This window comes from Bactrocera latifrons, unplaced genomic scaffold, assembly GCF_001853355.1.
Source record: "Bactrocera latifrons isolate USDA-ARS-PBARC rearing strain unplaced genomic scaffold, ASM185335v1 scaffold_74, whole genome shotgun sequence".
In the NCBI taxonomy this organism is placed as follows: Eukaryota; Metazoa; Arthropoda; class Insecta; order Diptera; family Tephritidae; genus Bactrocera; species Bactrocera latifrons.
In genome coordinates this window covers 284844-305417 of record NW_017537423.1, presented here as the reverse complement: position 1 = coordinate 305417, position 20574 = coordinate 284844, and the positions used below count along the sequence as shown (strand labels likewise).

Here is a 20574-nt window from a genome sequence, read left to right as displayed (position 1 = left end):
TTTATATTTTACTATTAATATTTTTTATTAAAAATATTTCTTTGTGTGTTTTAATTCAGCTTAAATGAATTATTTCAGCAAATAAAAAAAATATTCCTTAAACATTGCCGCAACCTTGATAATCAGCAGACCCCTTAAATATTATATACCTTATACTCATCCCGGTAAAATAAAAAAGAGAAAGAAATATTTAGGCTTTCATTAGGCTCGGTTTTGACGTTACTTTGCGTATATCAGCAAAAGTGTTTCGTAAACAAAAGCCACACGGATTATTATTGTATTATCGTATTTTCTTTTATAGTAGATCTCTACGTACGGTACGGTATAAGAAACATTAAACAAAAAATTACAAAAAAAATTATATATTAACGTCATTTAACGTCTGCTTGTGTTTTTTTTTTATTATTATTTAGCTTTAAAGTTTAGGGAAAAATGTTTATATTACGTTTATATTTTAAAATATTATTATATTATCTCTTCTTTGCTCAGCTTTTCACGCTTTCATGCATTGACCGTCTGTTTGTCTCTAAAAATGCGTCATGCGTTCGCTTTGCCAAACAAAAAAAAAACATAAATAAAGAAAAAACTCTTATATCAACATCATCAAAGGCGCTGCTTTTTGCGCTGCTCTACACCAGCAAAAGTTATTATCGTTCATATTCATCATACATACACTACTACTATGTACGATTAATTAATAAAAGTTTTTCATCGTTTAAATGAATTTCTGTGCATTATGATAGGGATGCATCTTTTGGAAACGTGATTTATTTTGTCTACCTCTGTGCACCATATTGTTGTAGCCCATATTCATTGGGGGTGGTGGTGGACCGCCCATTCCGCCACCACCGCCGCCGCCGCCGCCACCAATCAATTTCAGCTGTGACATGTATTGCTGCGCTTTCGCTTTGCCATGCTCCTCGGCTAAGCGTACAGTGAGCGGCTGAGATCCACCCTCGGGTATGACATTGTTCAGAGCGGAAATTGCCTCTTGCGCTTCTTCGCGCTTATTGAATCTATAACGGTAGGTGCCAATTGGAAGCATGTGTGAGTGGACTAATGCCGTTGAATATTTCCTAAAAAAATTATAACTTACAAATAAAGGGAAACGTTTGAACTCACCTGACAAATGCAACGCCACGTGGTTTGCCCGTCAATTTGTCTCTTAGTATATTCTTTTGTACAATCATGCCATATTTACCGAATATGGTATCCAATTGATCATCGGTTATTGTACGTGGTAGATTCGTAACATACAAATTGGTATCCTTAATCGATTCACCGCCAGGACGAGCATATGAAACCTGTAAAACAAATAAACACAATTTACTTGTCAAATCAGCTGATAGCAAAACGTAAACATAGTTGCAAACGACCGTATTTAAATACTATTTAAATGGCAAAGCATGGCCATGACTTTGTGTATATATTACACAATACGAGAGCCACAAACATCGTATCAAATTGTAAAGAAAAGTGACAACAAAAAGAAATCACAAAGCGAGTGAAATCATAGCAAAGCAATCAAACGTTTTCCATAACCAAATTCCACTCAGCCCTCTCAGCGTGTTTACATTTTAGGGCGGTTGAGAACAGCGAATGCCTAGCCTTGCTCCAGCTTCGACGCATCCTACACACGCCGCGCGAGAAGCAGCAGCTTGACAATTGTTGTTTCTTTTCATTCATCATTGGCTAGATTTGTTGTCAATGAGCTCCCGCCCGATCTGCATTACTATTTATACATTGTGAACGCAGTCGAAACCGTCTGTGTGTATCGGTCGATATACACTTTGTATGATTTTTATTTTTGTTTGTTCTGTGAAGCAACTACAATATCGTTGACACATTGTCTCTGCCATATTGAATTGAAGTGAATGTGTCAAAATTGCTGCTAGACGAATAAATGACATTGATGAACTATAGATAAATAAATAAGCACTTTCGCGGGTGGGTATCATTTAAAACCGCGTTGTATCTCTATTTGCATATAAATATTTATGCCGGCTTTGTTTAGGTAGTTGTTTACAAGAAAGGCGGTGTGAGCCGGGCGTTGTCGTGGTGCAACTTCCAATCGGTGAGGATGTATTGTCCACAATTGACTCTTATATACATATAATTCAAGAACTCCTTGGGCTTCCATATCGATATGTATGAATCAACTATGAATACAGCGCGTAAACTAAAGAGTCTAATATTTGGTGAGAACAGTGATATCGAAAAATGGACTTGGCTTTTGGTCACTTAAGTTATGTGATGTGTCTACGTTAGACTATTTTTTGTCTGTGCATGCCATTCAATGGTCTTTGCCGAAAAAATTTGCTATGACTGTGGCGACTAATCCAATATTCGGCGAGTTATTGACTAGGTGTTTTTGCTGCCAAAGGTGATGTTATAAATGGTACCGATAGAATGGCTTTGATTTAACGGCGTCACGATATCATATACCCCGCGATTGAAATTATTTTTAAACGTACAATTTCATGAAATTTATTTATTAATAACTGGAAATCAAAAAATTTTAAATATTATTATTATTTTTCTGTATTTTATGTCTTTAAAATAAAAGTTTCAGGCCTCTAAGAAAACAACTTTTATTTAAAAACACTGCATTTTAGAGCTGCACTTGTTTACAGCTCGCCCTCATACCTGCGCCCACAAAATTACCTAATATTACGCTTGCGTGCGCTTCATGAACTGTAAGAATGTTTCGTTAAATTTTTTATCATTTTTCACTTGATGTCGCTTGCCTCAACACAAACCCACACAAATGCACACTTGGCCAAATCTCTAAGGATTTCAAGTTTATTTCTATTTTTCTTCTTCATTTCAATTCATTTTAACTATATTTTTGTGCGCATTCATGGCTCATCATTGCTGTGCACTCACAGACAGTATCAGATTTTCTATTTTTATCCACAATAAAATGAAATTGAAAATAAAATACCAAAAATGCGGCGGTATTTACTTCTTACAGGATAGAATGTGAATGACGAATGAAATGGTATGAGTATACAAGTGAAATTGAGGCATTTAAAAATAGGTCGTAAGCTTACTGGCCTATGTAGGTTGTGCGCCTTAAAGTATGCTTGTGAGCTAGAAATACACAATTTAAGTGTAGTCCAGTGAAATTATATGTTTCAAAAATATTGATGTAGTCTATTCATTTTTATTTCCAAATAAGTTGCATATCATTGCGATTATTTGACGTTGCAAGCATAAAACTTGCTTTTTTTTTGTTTTTAGGCTGCGCCTGAATGTAGGCAATAACTATCATAAGCGAGTTTAACGAGGAAGTGCCCTAGGTGGCACATAATTTTTTACAACGTGACAAACAAAAAAGGAACGGCTGGTTAGTCTACGCTGGACGGGATTAGTTTTGCAGCTTTGCACCCCAATCGTTTTAACGAAAGCTGTTTTAGGGGTTTTGTACTATGAATTGGGCATAATGAAAATAACTTTAATGAATGCCCTAAATTTTTCCATTGCGAGACATCACATTGGGCTATTAGGCCAAAAGAATTAGTTTATAGTGATGGCACGTGAGCCATCTACCGTGCGACAGGCCTCCTCAACATCGCGTATAAGGTTCTACCGAGCGGATTGTGTGAAAGATTAAATCCCACCGTCAATAAACTGATTGCCCCTTATCAGTGTGACTTCAGGCCTGGAAAATCAATAACTGATCAGATATTCACCATACGCCAAATATTGGAAAAGACCCGTGAAAAGAGAATGCGTGTCGACTCCGACACCTCTTCGATTTCAAAGCTGCTTTTCACAGCACGAAAAAGAGCTGCCTTTATGTCGCGATGTCTGAATTTGATAACTAATACGACTGTGTAAATTGACGTTGAGCAACATGACTTCTTCATCAACCTACTTTTCGAGAAAACAATTCGAGCTGCAGAACTAAACTGAGAAGGTACCATTGCTGATGATATTGATATCATTGTCGTTAACAACCGCGCCGTTAGTTCTGCTTTCTCCAGAACAGATAAGGCAGCGAAGCAAATGGGTCTGGTGGTGAACGAAGGCAAGACGAAATATCTCCTGTCACCAAACAAACAGTCGTCGCACTCGCGACTAGACACACACGTCACTGTTGGCAGTGATAACTTCGAAGTCGTAGACAATTTCGTATAACTTGGAGGTGCTACTTCGGATTGAGTAGGCAAAAGTCCTCTCTAGACGAACAAGAGCAAAACTCCATAAGTCACTCATTATTCCCGTACGCTATATGGTGCAGAGGCATGGACGATGACAACATCTGATAAATCGGCGCTACGAGTTTTCGAGAGAAAGGTTCTGCGGAGGAATTATGGTCCTTTGCGCGTTGGCCACGGCGAGTATTTCCATTCGACGACATTGACATACTTCAGCGAATTACAAGACAACGGCCACGCTGGCTAGGTCATGTCGTCCAAACGGACGAAAACACTCAAGCTCTGAAATTATTCGATGCAGTACCCGCTGGGGGAAGCAGAGGAAGAGGAAGAACTCCACAACTCTAAGCTTACGTGTCTTCGGACGAATCGGACTTAAAGTTGCTTTCAATTACGAGCCTATCTATTGCAAGTCTTAGAAATATTTTAAGTCCGAATTTTGATCACCCTAAGGCATATAAGTGCGTTTCCCAAACCAACCTTCAAGCTACAATTTAAATCGAAATTTCAATATACAACACAAAAGGAAATCAATATGAAATGAAATACTTAGAAAGTAAAAGCGACGGCGGGGCAGAGCGCGGCACATTGCCACAGCAAAAGGTTGTTAGTGATTTTTAATTGTTCACTATTCCATCCTTTTGCACAGCATTTTGCAGTGTATTTCTCATTTTCGATTTCTTTGCACTTTTTTGCAGTTAGATAGCACGGCGCATTGAAATTGGAGCAAACAAGTGCGCCAGCTGCGATACGCCGCTGCTACTCACTTGACCTTTGACCAAGTGTTCATAAAAAATCAGCAGTTCGCAGCAAAGGCCACCCGCAGAGTGGGCGGAACTTGCTCGCTTGCTGCATTAAATCGCAACAAAATTTTCACAACAACAACATAACTAATAAACTTCAAGTAAAAAGCTTAAGTAAATATTATTCGAAATTCAGAAGAAAAAAATGAGCTTCGGTAGCACCGATGCATTTCTTACGGTTACAAAAAATGTTTCAGTTAGTATGACAGCTATATGCTATAGTAGTCCGATCTGAACGATTTCTTCGAGGATTATGTAGTTTTACAAACTTCGTGGTAAAATAAAATATTTTTAAATAAGTAATATTAAAATGTTTTTACTCACCTTTAAACGCTTATTGCGCACTGTAATGCCGTTTAAGCTTCTTATCGCTCGCTGTGAATCCGTTTCGGAAGCGTAATCAACAAAAGCGTAACCAAAACTGTAACCAGTCTATATTTGAGGGATAAAAAGAGCATAAAGAAACGGAAATTAAATAACATTTATTAAAAATTGCCACACAAAAATTATAACATAAAATAATAAAAAAAACGGATGAGTGATAAAAGGAAAAGCACTGCAGCGCACTTCAGCCGACATTCAAATCGTCAACATCCATCAGTGTAATAATATTAAAATGCTGAGCGGCATGCCGCAGTACTTTCTGCGTGGTGGGTAGATGGGAGGCAGGTTGGATGGACTCTATACCTAAATATGTATGTTTTGTATGGTAGGAAGCCAAACAGATAGTTAGGCCATCAAGCAGATTGCTACCATGACAGCTGTGTTTTGTATCTGTGTGTGTGTTCGTGGTCGCAGTAATCCTGCTGAAGTGTTTGATATGCAGTGAAAGGCGCACGGAGGACTCACTACCTACGTACGTACGCTTAGCACGTCGCAGAATTTGCGCGCGCGTTTGGTGTGTGTCATTAAATTTGACAGCTGACAGTTGACACTTCAAATGCAAAAGTACGAAAAAAAAGTATGCAAAAAAGTTTGCACAAAAAATCAACTTTGCAAAGTGAATAAATGAATTCATAATGGATAAAGTAAATATAGAAACAAGTAATGAAAAAAGAACGCCGACTAACTGGCATTGTGGCATTAAATCATTCAAATATGATTGAGTGTTAAATTAAATTCGGGAAAAGTGTATATTTTTGGAAAGCAATGGGAAACTACGCAGTTTAAATGGAGTAGTCCGGGTCAAATTTGAATTTGAGTATAATATTAAATATTACAGTAAATTGAATGATGTGAAAACAGCTGTGGTATTAATCTATTAACCTAGGTGTTGTGGGAACACAAATACTGAAAAATGTGAATACTGTCGGTATTGTGAAAGTTTGGGATAATTGATAAGTAATTTCTTAAAATTAACATATTAAATTGGTTAACTCACCTTATAGTCTCTCATTATTCTGCAAGTGTTTATAGGACCGATTGTCCTAAATAAAGCATAGAGTTCACGATCTGTCATATCTTGTGGTAGATAGTTCACAATTAGATTTGTGCCATTCGAGCCGCCGCCTAGTCCGTCTCCGCCACCGCCACCGCCACCGCTGCCACAATTCAGTGAATTTGTGCTGGCGGCGGGCGCCATATTGTTCATGGAACCCATGGCGCTGCCGCCGCCACCACCCATACTGCCACCGCCGCCTGAAAAATCGTTATAACCGCGCCGATTCATTGGTGGACCTGGATACGACGAGGTGAAATCTGTATCCTGCGGTGAAAACGCATAACGTGACTGAAATATCAATTCAAACAAACAAGGTACGAACATACAATAGATGGCGCTTTTGCTTTTCATACAAGTGTTCAAGTTGAGTTGTTTCAAGTTGTTTTCTGAAGGATATCACTTGGTAGAGCGGTACATACATACATACATACGTATTGAAAATATTATTTTGTTGCATTTTTTTTTTTAAATATTTAAATTATTAATTAGAATTTCAGTTGCAAGTTTTTTAAGAGCATTATTAATTTTTTTTAACATTACAAAAAATTTGTTTAGATATTTATATATTGTTTAATTTATGTTGTTGTTTGTTTTTGGTTTTTTGGTGACAAATTTAACGCTTGCAAAACACATTTGCAGAAAAAATTTTGTGAAGGAAAAAAATTACAAATGCATTATGATCAAGACAACGAATAGTAAGTAATATGTAATATACGAAAATTATGTAATCCTTATTTTGTTGTTATTTCAATAATTGTATGCAGCATAAAACACATTTAACGCTTTAATCAATATCAATTCATTTCAACTTTGGCCATTTGCAGAAAACAAAAAACACTCCACAATAAAAACTAAACTAAATGCACAACAATACAACAACACGTTTAGGAAAAATAATTCAATAAAATTCAAATTCAGTCACTACAAAAATGGAGGCATACAAAATGCACGCTATTGCTAGTAAAATGTATTGTGAAATATGCGTTAAAATCTAGTTTAGTATTTCTTTACGCTTTATAACGCGCGCTGCTAAAATAAAAACGGAAAATGTAGTTAAATATTTATAACTAAACGAAATATTTACTAAAAGTGCTATTTAAATATAGAAGTGTAATGATTTTTAATTCACGAACTGTTATGTAGAAAGTAAACTTGCATCAAGCGCCATGAATAAAAGTGCCGCGATTATTAAATAAATGTTAGTTTAACTTTGTTATGGTGATTATTTTTATTTTTTGATTACTTAAAAACATTAAATAATAGTAAACACAACATTGCATTTTAACCATTTTTTGAAGCCACTAATGTGACATGTGTGCGGGTGTTCAATCAAGTCAGCTCATGTTTGCCTTAACTATAACGGCTGGAAATAATTCTCTCTTTGAGCAATAAAAATACACTCCGGGTGATACTAACATTTTCACTCACATTATATATTATAAATAAATATATTTGCGTGTATACGCTTTTAAAAAAGACATATAGCAGAAATTACTGCATGTGGAAATAACTTTTTACTGCCACGAAAGAAACTAGAAAATTCAACGAGAATATGACACTACATTATCGAAAACGATAATCGAAAGAAGTTTTACATTGTGTTTAGAGATTGGCAAGGCAATTCGTTTAGAGCAGCAATTGCTGGAAGTTACTTATAAAATATGGTAAAACTTAAAAAATAACATGAATTGAATTATTTTTATATTACTATTACAAAAATTATTGAATTTTCAATAAATAATATGAAAAAAGTTTAAAATATATTTATGTATGTATTATATATACTACACTTAATATGTGGAATTTAATGCTAACTTGCTTTACCAGTTAATAGTGATAATTGATTAACGTAACCATAAGTGAGAAAATATTGAACTTCTTAAATAGACAATATAAACAGTAGCAACAATAACAATAACAACTTTATAATTTAATTAGTTGAAAAACTTTTGAAATTTTCATTTTCATATGTATAAACCGACGCTGACAAGTAGAAGAGGCTCGTTTAAATATTAGATAAGCAATAGAGATTGTTAGTTATAAATATTAGTAGTAGAGTAAATAATACATAGTAACAGCTGGAAAGTTATACAGATATGTAGGTACTAAAATAATAAGAAATAAAACACAATAAAATAGTATGACACAAATCACAAAATTAAATAAAAAGAAATTAGTGGAAATAAAAAAAATTGTGTATGCCAAATATAAAAGAATCAACAAAATAAAATAAATAAATAATAAAATATTATTACATTGTTTTACATTAATATAAAGGCAAAAACTCTAAAAAAAAAATAATAATAAAAACTCGTCAACCGAAAGTTTTGAAATATAAACTCAAAGTTCGAAAAAGTTCAGACAATTGAAAAGAAAATGGAAAACTATAACTCACTAACAAAAAAAAAAATGAAATATTTTAATGTCACCTAAAATGCAATACAACGTGTCATCAAAAAAAAATTGAAAATCTTTGTCAGACAAAATAACCAATATATAACCAAAACTGAAATTTTTTTCAATATTAGTGGTTTCTATTATATCGCTTTTCTCCGCCTGTAAACGTATGAAAAGTGATGTTTAATTATTTTGCATTTTAAGTGACGATATGTCTCTTAATTTCTAGAAAAATAAAAAAAGGACAGTTTCTATATAAAGGAAAAAGTTTAAAAATATTTTTAATAGAAATTTTTGTCAAATTTTTAAAAAACTTTCTTCTAGAGTCGGGGCACACACAAAAAAGTTGATAAAAAAATTTTATATTTTGTAAAATATTTGTTGTGTCGAATAGATTTGTATATACGCATTGCTGCATGAGGAAATTGTGAATTGGAGTTGGAGTGGTTGTGAGTCTTTAGTGTAGCGGGTTAAGCAAATAAAATAAAATTATGGTAATAAAGAACGCTAAGCTTAAAGAGTACATACGTACGTAAATATATGAAAATGGGAAATTCAACCCTAAAACGAGTCTCTTTAAGCACGCTCACTCTTTAAGTTATAAGCCACGCACAATTCTCCAATGAATTCTTAAGGATTTCAAACTTTATTTATGACCTACCGCTTGCATCTCAAAACCTCTTACAGCTCTCTCTCTCTCTCTAGCCTAACGCTCCTCCAAAGCTTATGAAAATAAACACCCAAGAACCCAACTGTCAATAAAGCTTACTTGGCGACTGTTTTCTTAGGTGAAATAAAACAAAAACATTTTTATTTCACCGCCCACCTTGAGTCCACTTCAAAGACTTCAACAATATCAGCTCACTGGCAGTATATGGCTCATTCACACATATCCAACTTTTCTCAACTGTTTGCTGACAATTTCATACATTAAAAATTAATACGAAAGACAGAAGATAGCCAAAGAAGTGTAAACAAAGTGACGGTGACTTGCATTTTATGGGAGGGGGAAAGATTGGGCGATGAAAGCGAATGTAGAGCGCATGGCAGCAAAAGATCCACGCCATTTGTACATAGGCTGATGTGGTTTTGTGCGTGCGCGCGTGTATGTGGGTTAATACACGTGCGAACACAAGAAAGTTTTATAAAGGAAGTCAAGTACAGAAAATGGCAAAGAATTCTGTGTGCGCCAGTAGGTGTGCGCTTAACAGAGTAAGGCACACATATTAAATACGGATCTTTATATGGAACTCAGATTTAGTTTCGGTTGTGTGTTGATAACGTGAAATTTCGGTTACAGCATTAATACATAAAGCGAGAAAAATCTATAAAGGTGTGAACATCGTATATACACATTTGAAATGTTATCAGGCAATTGCAGGACTCGCTAATAAACATTTAGAAACAGTCACAAGTTGCGCATTGCTGCGCAAAAATAAAGAAAAATTATGAAATATAAATGACCAGCGCACCAAACGATATAAATAAATTTGTTGCTTTAACAAAATAATCGATAAATTCAAATAAAATAACCGAAATTAAAATAATCGATAAATTTACACAAAATAAACGATAAATTTACACAAAACAATCCATAAATTTACACAAAATAATCGATAAATTTACACAAAATAATCGATCAATTTACACAAAATAATCAATAAAATTTAGGCCAATTAATAGATAAATTTATACAAAATAATCGATAAATTTACACAAAAATATCGATAAATTTGCACAAAATCAAAAAATTTATAATAATCGATTAATTTACATAAAATAATCAATATAATTTTATTAATAATCGAAAAATTGGACATAATCATAACTGAATTGCTCGCTAGCCCAGCCTACCACCTTTTCTTTAAATTGAACACTGACTGTTATTACTTGTCTTTCCAATTCTCTCAGTGTAGCGTGATGTAAATGTGTGCCTTTGTACAAAAGGTCCATGACATAATTTTTAGGGTATTTGGTTATAAGTTGACATTGAAAGTTTTTAGAACTTACTGAGTTTATTTTTGAAATACTAACACACACACCCACATCCAGGCTAACAAATTTTCGCATTTTGAAATACATATGTATGTACATACACACAAAAGTACATCAGAAAACTTAAAATGGTTAAGTAAAAAACATGTAATGAGGTAACAGACGACAACAACGAACGCATAGGACAGCAAAAGTACGGAGCGTGCTCAATAAACGCACACAAGTAGTAGATAATAGTTATAAGAGTGAAAGTGAAACTAAAAATGAAATTGAAAATGGATGGATGATGCAGGATACAAGCTCCGTTAACTGTGTATGTGATTCTTCATAACTGTGTGTAGATATTCCATATAGTGGGACCACATGTGACACTGTTGTGTGGAAAGTTTTCAACGAGTTCATAATGCACTTTGCGGCATTGTTCACACACACGCAAACAAAGAAAAATACATTTTTTGAATTTAAGCAAACAGTAACGTGTTAAAATGTGATAAATTACTACCCTTTCGTCAACAGCTGATTCTCGCAGCTGATTCATACGTCCGGAATGCGAAGAGTGTAAGACCTCAAATGATAGAATTCCAACTTGCAAACTTTGAAAAACTTAAAAAAGCAGACAACCAGCGTTAAAAAAAAGAAGTTAAAGCTAACACATTATTGTTTTAAGAGAGCCAAGAACACACACGTTAATGTCAGTTATTACGAAGAATTTGGGGCAGGAAAAATGTTTTCTTTTGCAAAATCTCCAAAAATATTTGTCTAAACTCCACCACCAATCGATTCGCATTAAATAAATGAGGATTTTATCTACCAAATCTTCTATGAGCAATTAGTCTAATGTGCATTTTGCATGTCTTGTAAATATTTTACGTTAGATGGCAGCCACAAATCTTAACACACACACACACACTTATACTAAACCGGGTTGGCATAAACAGTTTTGCCATACATTTATTGCCCTCCTTCAACGGCGTCAAATTCTATCGCACTTCAGACTGTGCAAGGAAAGCATAAAAGTGAAATGACGCATACGCATACACATACATACATCGCACACAACGCCGGGAAGCAACCGCCGAAGTTTGACACGAAATCCAAATCAACTTAATTTTCAGCCGTTAAGGCATGTTGTGGCGAAACTCATACCGCTAGCTGCCAATCGTGATTCCTAAGCAATGCACAGTCTAATACAGCTGAATCAAATGCCAAAAACGTGCGGAATGAAGCCAACCAAAATGCTCGTAAACAGCACCACAACGTTATGTACGCTTCGAGGCGAAATTTGATGAAGTGAGTTCTGGAATGGCGATTGAAAAATATGATGAAAGTGAGAAATATTAAATAAATAGTAGACTTTTTTTTCAAAAAATTTTCACGAAACTCTTTCGAACAGGCTTATCAGAAGTTTATAAAAAAAAAAATTACAGAAATCGCATTTTTTCACAATTTTCCCAAAATAAATTGAAATTTGGCAAAACGCGACAGTTATTTATAAAAAAAAATGTTGTAATACTATGGAAAATTCAATAAAACACCGTAAACAAAAAATATCGGAAATTTAAAAAATGCTATCGAATAAATAATAGTCTGTAAATCAACTTTTTTGTGTGTCGCTGTGTGTGTAAGCCGGCACTTTGTCGGATAGCTCACTGTACCGCTTTAGTTTTCTCTGTCATTATTTGTTGCATTATCGGTGTTGTTTTGTTGTTGGTGATTGCATGATTGTTGAATCACTACTGTTTGTGGTTGTTATTGTTCTTGTTGCTGATGTGATTATTGTTTGCTAATTGTATTTTTTGTTGTTATTGGTACGAATCTGCTTCGTTGTTGTTTGTATGAAGCTGGTTTTATTGTTGTTGTTGTTGTTGATATTTGCTAATTGTTTTATTTTGTAATGTTCTCGAAACTTTTATTTACTTGTGTGAGTGTTTTTTGTTTCGCACAAAATCGTTTTCACATATTTTGCTCGAGTAGAAAACTTTATATGAAAAAGCGTGTGCCCCGAAAATACATATTTCTATTTCATTTAATTAATATACTATGTATTAGTATTTTGCTTTTGCTTTTGCTTAATTCAACTAAACAAATTTACTTAGAAACAAGATTAAAGTTTAGTTCTTTAGAAAATCAATAGGTTAGAGGTTTTTCTATGAAATTATACTTTTCTTTGCTAAAAAACTAAAAGAAAACTACAAAAAATTGCTACACATTTAGTATGAAAAGTATACGTACCATGCCGGATGGCAGGGAATGGGACATGCCCCACCTACGCCCACCGCTGCAAAGAGAGAAGAGAGATTTCAAAGTTAATTTAAGGTAAAATTATTTATTATTACTATACTTCACATAATAGGTGAAAAATAGTCGAAAAATTCAAAATATAATAGATAATTACAAAGAAGTAAACGACAAATTCATAAAATAAATCGATACATTCATAATTTTAATAAATAATAGATAAAAAAAATTATTGATAAATAGATATAAATTTAGTAAGTTCATAACAATTATCGGTATATTCATAAAAAAATACGGATAAATAATATAAACGCATTAAATCAATGACAATTATATAAAAAGTATCGATAAATACATGAAAATTTTTGGAAAATTTATAAAAATTTCCGGTAAATAATTAAAATTCCCACAAAATAATCGATAAATCCACATAATAATCGATAAACTCAGACAAAATAATTGATAAATTGACACAAAATAATCGATAAATTCAAACATGATAAACTGATTGATAAATTTAAATAAAATAATCGATTAATGATATATTATGAGAAAGCAATCGTCAATGTAATAAAAAGTATTAATTGCGACAATATTTTACAAAATATCAAAATAATCAGTGTTTCCACCAAAAATTTACACTTTCATAAAATAATCCATGTGGTTTGATATTCGTGATAAAAAAAATTTTATAAAAAAATAATCCACAAAATCTAATCCTTAGAAAAAACAATAAAACATTCCATATAAAACCCAACAAATCCATTAAATATTTAGTATTTCCATAAATGACATGCTTACGAAGTAATAGCTGGACGGCTGGAATATTTTCGATAATAAAATAATCGATATTTATATTAATTAAACTTTTTTCAATTGCACAAAACAAATTACTTTATTGATTAATAAAAACTAATCGGTGCCTTCGTGAAAAAAACCGATATATTCACAAAATTAACTGTAGTTTCACAAAATAAACGACGTTGCAAGATATTATTTATGATAAAATAATCGATATAATAAAATAATCGACATAATAACATTATAGTTTTAATTAATAAATAAATAATAAAATAATCTATAATAACAAACAATAATCTATAATAACAAACAATAATCTATAATAACGCATGTAATTGATATCACGACTGATTTCCACGACTTTTAACCGCATTTCCAAGAAATGTTCGTTGCTTACAATTGAATAAACGTGTATGTTTTATAGAACATAGAATTTAATCTAAAAGTATTTATATTACTTCAGCGTAGAGCCTTCAATAACATGAAAATCAAGTTAATATACATATTTTCGCTCAAAGTCAAAGGTTGGCAACCCTTCTAAAACCTTGCAAGCACATCTGCTGTCAGCTACAATATGAAACTGAATTTAGCGTTACTTGTTTGCTCTTATCATTAAAGTGCCAACGAAAATCTAAACCAACTTGCCACCATACTCCATGTTGCATGCATAAACAAACAAAAATTCTCAACGTAAATACAGACGCCACGTCGTATCGCTTCTGTTGAACTGTGTGTGTTCGCCCAATGCCCACCACATACTCGTGTGGGAATTTAAATTGAGTTCTAAGCATACAAAATGTTGCTAAAAATAGTGCCACCCACAATTTATGTATGCGGAGTGCCACAGAAAGCTTTATTTACCGGGGAAAATTATAAAAAAAAAAAAAGTAAATAAAGGAAAAACAAATGACAGCACAGAACTTTAATATTTAATATCAGCAATGGATGAAGGACAATGTTACACATGACAGCGGTGCGGGTGAGGCTATATGCAGTTGGTATATGTACTTTCACACACGCACATCTACAATACAATAGTACACCCACATTTTTTTTTTGAGGTTAGCAAACTTTGGAGTACCAAAAAACTTTTTTGACCAAAAAAGAAAAAGATTTGTATAATTATATGCAAGCAAGTTATGCACAGCTGTATATGTAGTATGTATGTAGCTTAAAAGCATATAGCGGCTAGCGACTGAGGCCAAGCAGAATTAGTAATGGCAAAAACACAAGCTAGATGTATAGATATCTGAATATATGTATTTTTATTAGCCTGCAAGTACACCTTAAACGGCGCCAGACGCAGCAGACCATATGTACATACGTTGATAACCTACAGCTTAGAGAGGCTAACCAACACACACACGTACACAGGTATACCACCCGCTCTAGGAATTTGTATTTAAGCATGGAGCTGGCAAATGTATAAAATATGTGCTTTTTTGCTAAACAGTTACAGTTACTCAAATACTTATGCATGTGCATTTGGATGAGCGTTTACTTTCTGTGTAACTATGTGTAAAAAATAGTATTTGCTCTATGTCTGCCTAGTGTTGCCGTAGCCACATAAAAGTATGGCGCGCGCAGAAGTGCCTAGGCACTAGCGTGTGTGCACAAACATAGAAGCAAAAAAGAAATAAAATGGAAACATATGTGAGTTTTTACCTACAAATATTTACTTGCATAAGTAAAGGCGAGTGTAGCAATCCGCATGCAAACAGTATTCGTAGTGGGTCAGCGCGCGCTCACACTCAAAGCAGAAGCAACAAGAAACAGGAAAAAACGCTCAGTTCAGTTGCACTGAAGCTTTAATACCCTTCACAGGTGCCTTTCTTCCAACACAAAGGGATATAAAAGGATATCTAGGATATTCGATTTTGATCGGTCAGTTTATGCTGTATGGTCCGAACTGAAAATATGTTCGGATATTGTAGCCTTGCCTCCATGTCAAATTTCGATAAATCCAATAAAACCATAAATATAATGGATAAATTCATAAAATAAATCAACAGATACAAAGATAAAATAAATTATTGAAACGTAGATAAAAAAAAAATTACCAGTAAATTCATAGCAATTAGATTCATCGATATATTCACAAACAAAATATCGAAAAATAATTAAACTTAACTATCAATAAATACAAAAAATCAATGATAATTACAAACAAAATTCGATAAATGCATAAAAATTACCGATTAATACATGAAAATTATCGGTGAACACATAAAAAATATCGTTAACTACATATATGAAAAATATCGATACACACATGAAAATTATCGGTCAACACATAAAAAATATTGGTAATTCCATAACAAAAAATGTCAGTAGATAAATAAAAATTATCGATAAATACTAAAAACTAATCGGAATTCAAAAACAATTGGTAAATCTCAATAATCAATAAATCCATAAAAATAATTGAAAATTTCAATAAATAAAAAAAAAACAATTTATAGAACCTTAAAAATATTCAATTAATTCATGAATATAACGCTATAAGAATAATCCACAATTCCATAAACATAATCGATAAATTAACGATCGCTATTTTTTTTTTAAATCATAAATTTTCATTAAAATGATTAGGAAATTTCGTGAAGAAAAAAAAAAAGTTTTCCATACAAAGACTTGGCTTTGAACGATCTGTTGTATGCGACGTGTGTAAATCAAAAAATGAGGATACATATTATGGTGGGTCAAAAAAAAACTAAATAATTTAAATTCATTTCTCACTTTGCACTCTGAAGAAATGGTTGACTGACATCTATAAGAAAGGCCCTACCGTTACAATTAAGAGACTATACTTGCGAGTCTTTTTTAGAGGTGTCTATCAGCCAATTTTTAAGGTACAAAGCGGAAAAAAACATAAGTTTTTTTGATCTCCTCTGACAAACCGAGCTTAAAATGTCGATTCAACTCAAAATGAGTATTTAAAATGGATCTAATGCGATACTTAATTTTTGCGCAGCACTTTATGCGTTACCTAGGCAAACATATACATACTTACATATGTACATACATACGCGTACAGAGGTAACTAAGAAAATTGCTACTCAATAAGACCTAATCCAATTCACAAGCGTAAATCCACTGAACACTTAGCGGCGGCGGCGCGACGACCGCAGTGCCAAGCAAGCTAAGCTTATTAATCGTTAATCTCCACCACCACCATTTGAGGTCATTTACAATAATGATAGCGAGGTCAGCAAACAAATGACAAATGGGAACACACGCACTGCGTGACCCCACGCTGTGCACTCAAAAGCCTATGTGCTACGGAATAGCTGCTGCCGGTTGGAGGGTGGACGCTGCGACGACGCTCATTGTCAATTATGGCAGATCTGTTTTCGCAGACAATACGGAGACAAGTGGCGCCAGTTTGCCAAAAACAAAAAAACGAAAAAGTACTCCCAAGGACACCCTTACACACTTCCGTTTGGTAGCGCATAATTTTTCATTTTTGACAGAATTTTGGCAGAGCAAGTTTTTCTTCTATTTTTCTGACGCCGTCGAAGTGCTAAATGTGCACGCAGTGGCTGGCTGTGTACTGCCGAAATTGGAAATGACAGCAATATGCGTACACAGCAAAAGGTGGCGCGTTGGGCGTATTTAGCACGTATGCTGGTGTGGAAGCACACGCGTTTGCAGGAGTATTCCTTTACACGTAGAATTTTTAGTGCTTGCAAAGTGAGCTGACTTCATATTTATACTATGAATGCATAATCCAATTTGGAAGTAAGTAAGTATCAATAAAGTAATGAGCAGATTGCTTCCGATTACCAGCAAATGGCTACCGTGAAAAAAATTAGCGCCAAACATTATAATTACACGCAAACATACATAGAAATGTGTAAAAAAGAAACAAAGAGATCGGTGACACATAGCGTATAAGCAACTAAAATTAGTTCATGGCCTAAAAGAGTTGAGCGACACTGCGTATGAGTAACTATTTTGACACCTGTGATTTTTCACAAAAATGTGGCCAAACTACGTACATGAATTTTAAAACAACTGCTTATTTCACCAGTAATATAAAAATAAACACATTTTAAACTGTAAAACGCGCTACAGCAACAATAAATAAAAACGTTCGCGCTCAAACATTCAACATATTTGCCTAGATACACGTTATACACTTGCTAAAATAAATATAATATATGTATAAATATACATGTATGGATATGAAAACCTCTATTTCTTTCGAATGGCATTGAAATGCCATCACTAGGTCAACTGACTAAGCGCTCATAGTGCGCAGCTTGCCGCCTGGCTGTCTATCCATCTGTCTGCCACGCTAACAGCAATGCTCTGCTCTAGTAGTTTTATGTGTATATTTTAAGTGTTCGCTTGTTTGTGCGTTCTGCCGTCGACTCGTGGCAGTTATGCTCAAACGTTTGCAGAGTGTGCTATATTTTTTAAAGCAAAGTAGAGCAGGAGATGCGGACACGTTTGCTGCGACGTACACTTCAATGCCCGGGAAATGTCGCACCAATAACTACGCGCATGCATATTTAATTTGTAACAATTTTACATTTCGGGATCCACAAATGGCAGACACGGCATCCCGAATATTTTCGGGATCATAATAGATTAAAATTATTAACATATTTGGAAAAAATATTTCTTCGATGCAGTCAATAAAAATGTAGTGTTAAACTTTCACCAGTGAAAATCGAAATTTCCAGAACAGAAGCGATCGTACCATTGTTGTGCTACACGAACAAATTTCATTGGTAGCTTGTGTGACATTCTTCAGTTTTTTTTTACAAAAATTTCAAAAATTTTTCATTATTTTCACTCATTTTTGAACACCCGTAACTTTTTTTTCTACTTGCCCAAATTGTGATTGGTAGCACTGCCGACATACGACAGCATCGACTACCCAATATATCTTAATATAGTGCTTAGTTATGGCATTTTATATGTTTTCGGTTAATGGTGATTTGTGCGCGTGTCAGTGGTCCGTTTTTTTGTACTAAGGAACGCACTTATCAAGTTTCGGAAGTTGATACGTACAACCGTTAGGTGTAGGAAATGGTTGCAAAAGTATAAAAACTGATTGATTTCAGGCATTTTCAACTCTAGAACACAAAGGCAAGAAAGAAATCACTTTTAGAATTACGGGCTTAATGAAAATCGGCAAAAACTTCCACTTCATTACAATGATTAAGTAGGCAATGCGTAAGCGATTAAAACTCTTTGTAAACTGTGCACACTCACGTGAGAATGCCTGGTAGCAAAGGAACTGATTGTTGCCGACCATTCAACAGTTGTGCGACAGCAAAAGTTTATTTCGATTTTGCAACTATCTGTCTTTATCGCTGTTCTGTGCTGTGCCGTCGCCGTTTTTACCTTCAAACGATCAACTAGTAGTGCAGCAATCAGGCATGCAGTCATCCCGGGTATATGCAGCATTGCATTTCACTTTTGTGATTGTGCCAGGGGCACTAAACCAAGCATTCACTCATCATGCCCCCATCTTTCAACTTTTCTTTTGCAATATTTCCGCTTATGGTTGTTATTGTCTCGTATGTCATTGTCACAATGTCTGCTTCTTCTCCAATATAAATTTAAAAATGCTCGCACAAGCGTTACGCTGTCGGTGAACCTGCTCAGACGACATACATATGTACGTCCTCGAATTATCATACGAACGAGAGGGTGCATCGGCAATGTGGTGCATGTCACCAAATGAGCGCCCAATATGTATGTGGCTGTGTACATATATCATGCGAAAATGTCTCACTACGTGCGTGAGCAATGAAAACCGCTGTAAAGTATAGGCAAAAGGCCAACATTCGCAGATAATGAAATTGAAAATGGCACGGAAAGTTCAAAATGTCGTCAAAAGGCAAGATAATGCAATAGCGCAAGAAATTAAGCAAATACTGGAAAATGCAGCATTGACAAAAGAGATAGTGATGAATGGAGGGCAAAGTCAAAGAATGAATGAAGTTGATGATTTGCGTACAGAAATATTGCGGTAAAATACATAATAAGAAAATTGGTTGCTCACTGAAAGCAAAACTATGTATACAAAACATAAAGTCATAACTTACGAACAGACAGGTCTAAAATCGAAAAATACTTGGTTGAAAATCGAAGTCACCCTATCTACCACAGCTCTCCCTTTGTATTTGGTACCATATATCGATTAAAATCGTAAAAACTTCGACTTAACTAGTGTGTAATCACTGAGAGATGGTATTTCGCTTACTAAACTCTCATCGCTTAAACGATTCGTCGAACTTATGAAAAATCATAACTCCATATTTCATCTTATCATCCTTCCCCTTCTCCTTTCTTAAGCATGAAAATAATTATTTTCACTTTCAACACCGCTCTGCACAAGTATTGATATGGCCGGCCGAAAAATGTCCTACACTTAAAAACTTCGCGCGACCTCCGTATCCTTAGGGTTTATTTACCTCGTTTGCCAACTTGCTACGTTTTAATTCAATTTGTTACAAGTATAAATGGCATTTGGACGTGCTGAAAGGGAGGCACTTGCGCGCACACAGATCTATTTCCCTTTGGGCAATTATGTATGTGAGTTGCATCGGTAAGTGGTTAAACGCGGCGACAAAATGTGAGATGAATTCATTGGCCATTTATCAGTGGAAGCTTACAAGAGCAAAGGAAAATTGGTTGTATGAGAAGGGAAAAAACTTTACAATTAGAAAATAATTTAAAGACAAATTTAAAAAATTATGTTAATAAAAAAAATTTT

At 34.2% G+C, this 20574-nt stretch overlaps 1 protein-coding gene across 4 annotated transcripts in view; it reads right to left on the bottom strand.

Annotated features, from left to right (window-relative positions):
• Positions 1-846: 846 nt before the first annotated feature.
• Positions 847-20574, bottom strand: part of LOC108976216 (AF4/FMR2 family member 4-like) — a gene marked incomplete at its 3' end in the record, with an annotated part of 55781 nt that continues 36053 nt past the window's right edge. For 3 of the 4 annotated variants that reach the window (XM_018945161.1, XM_018945162.1, XM_018945160.1), the window contains 5 exon segments: positions 847-1016; positions 1123-1304; positions 5291-5398; positions 6348-6695; positions 13032-13077. In XM_018945161.1, the coding sequence (XP_018800706.1) occupies positions 847-1016; positions 1123-1304; positions 5291-5398; positions 6348-6695; positions 13032-13077 (854 nt within the window). 4 annotated transcript variants of the gene reach the window in all.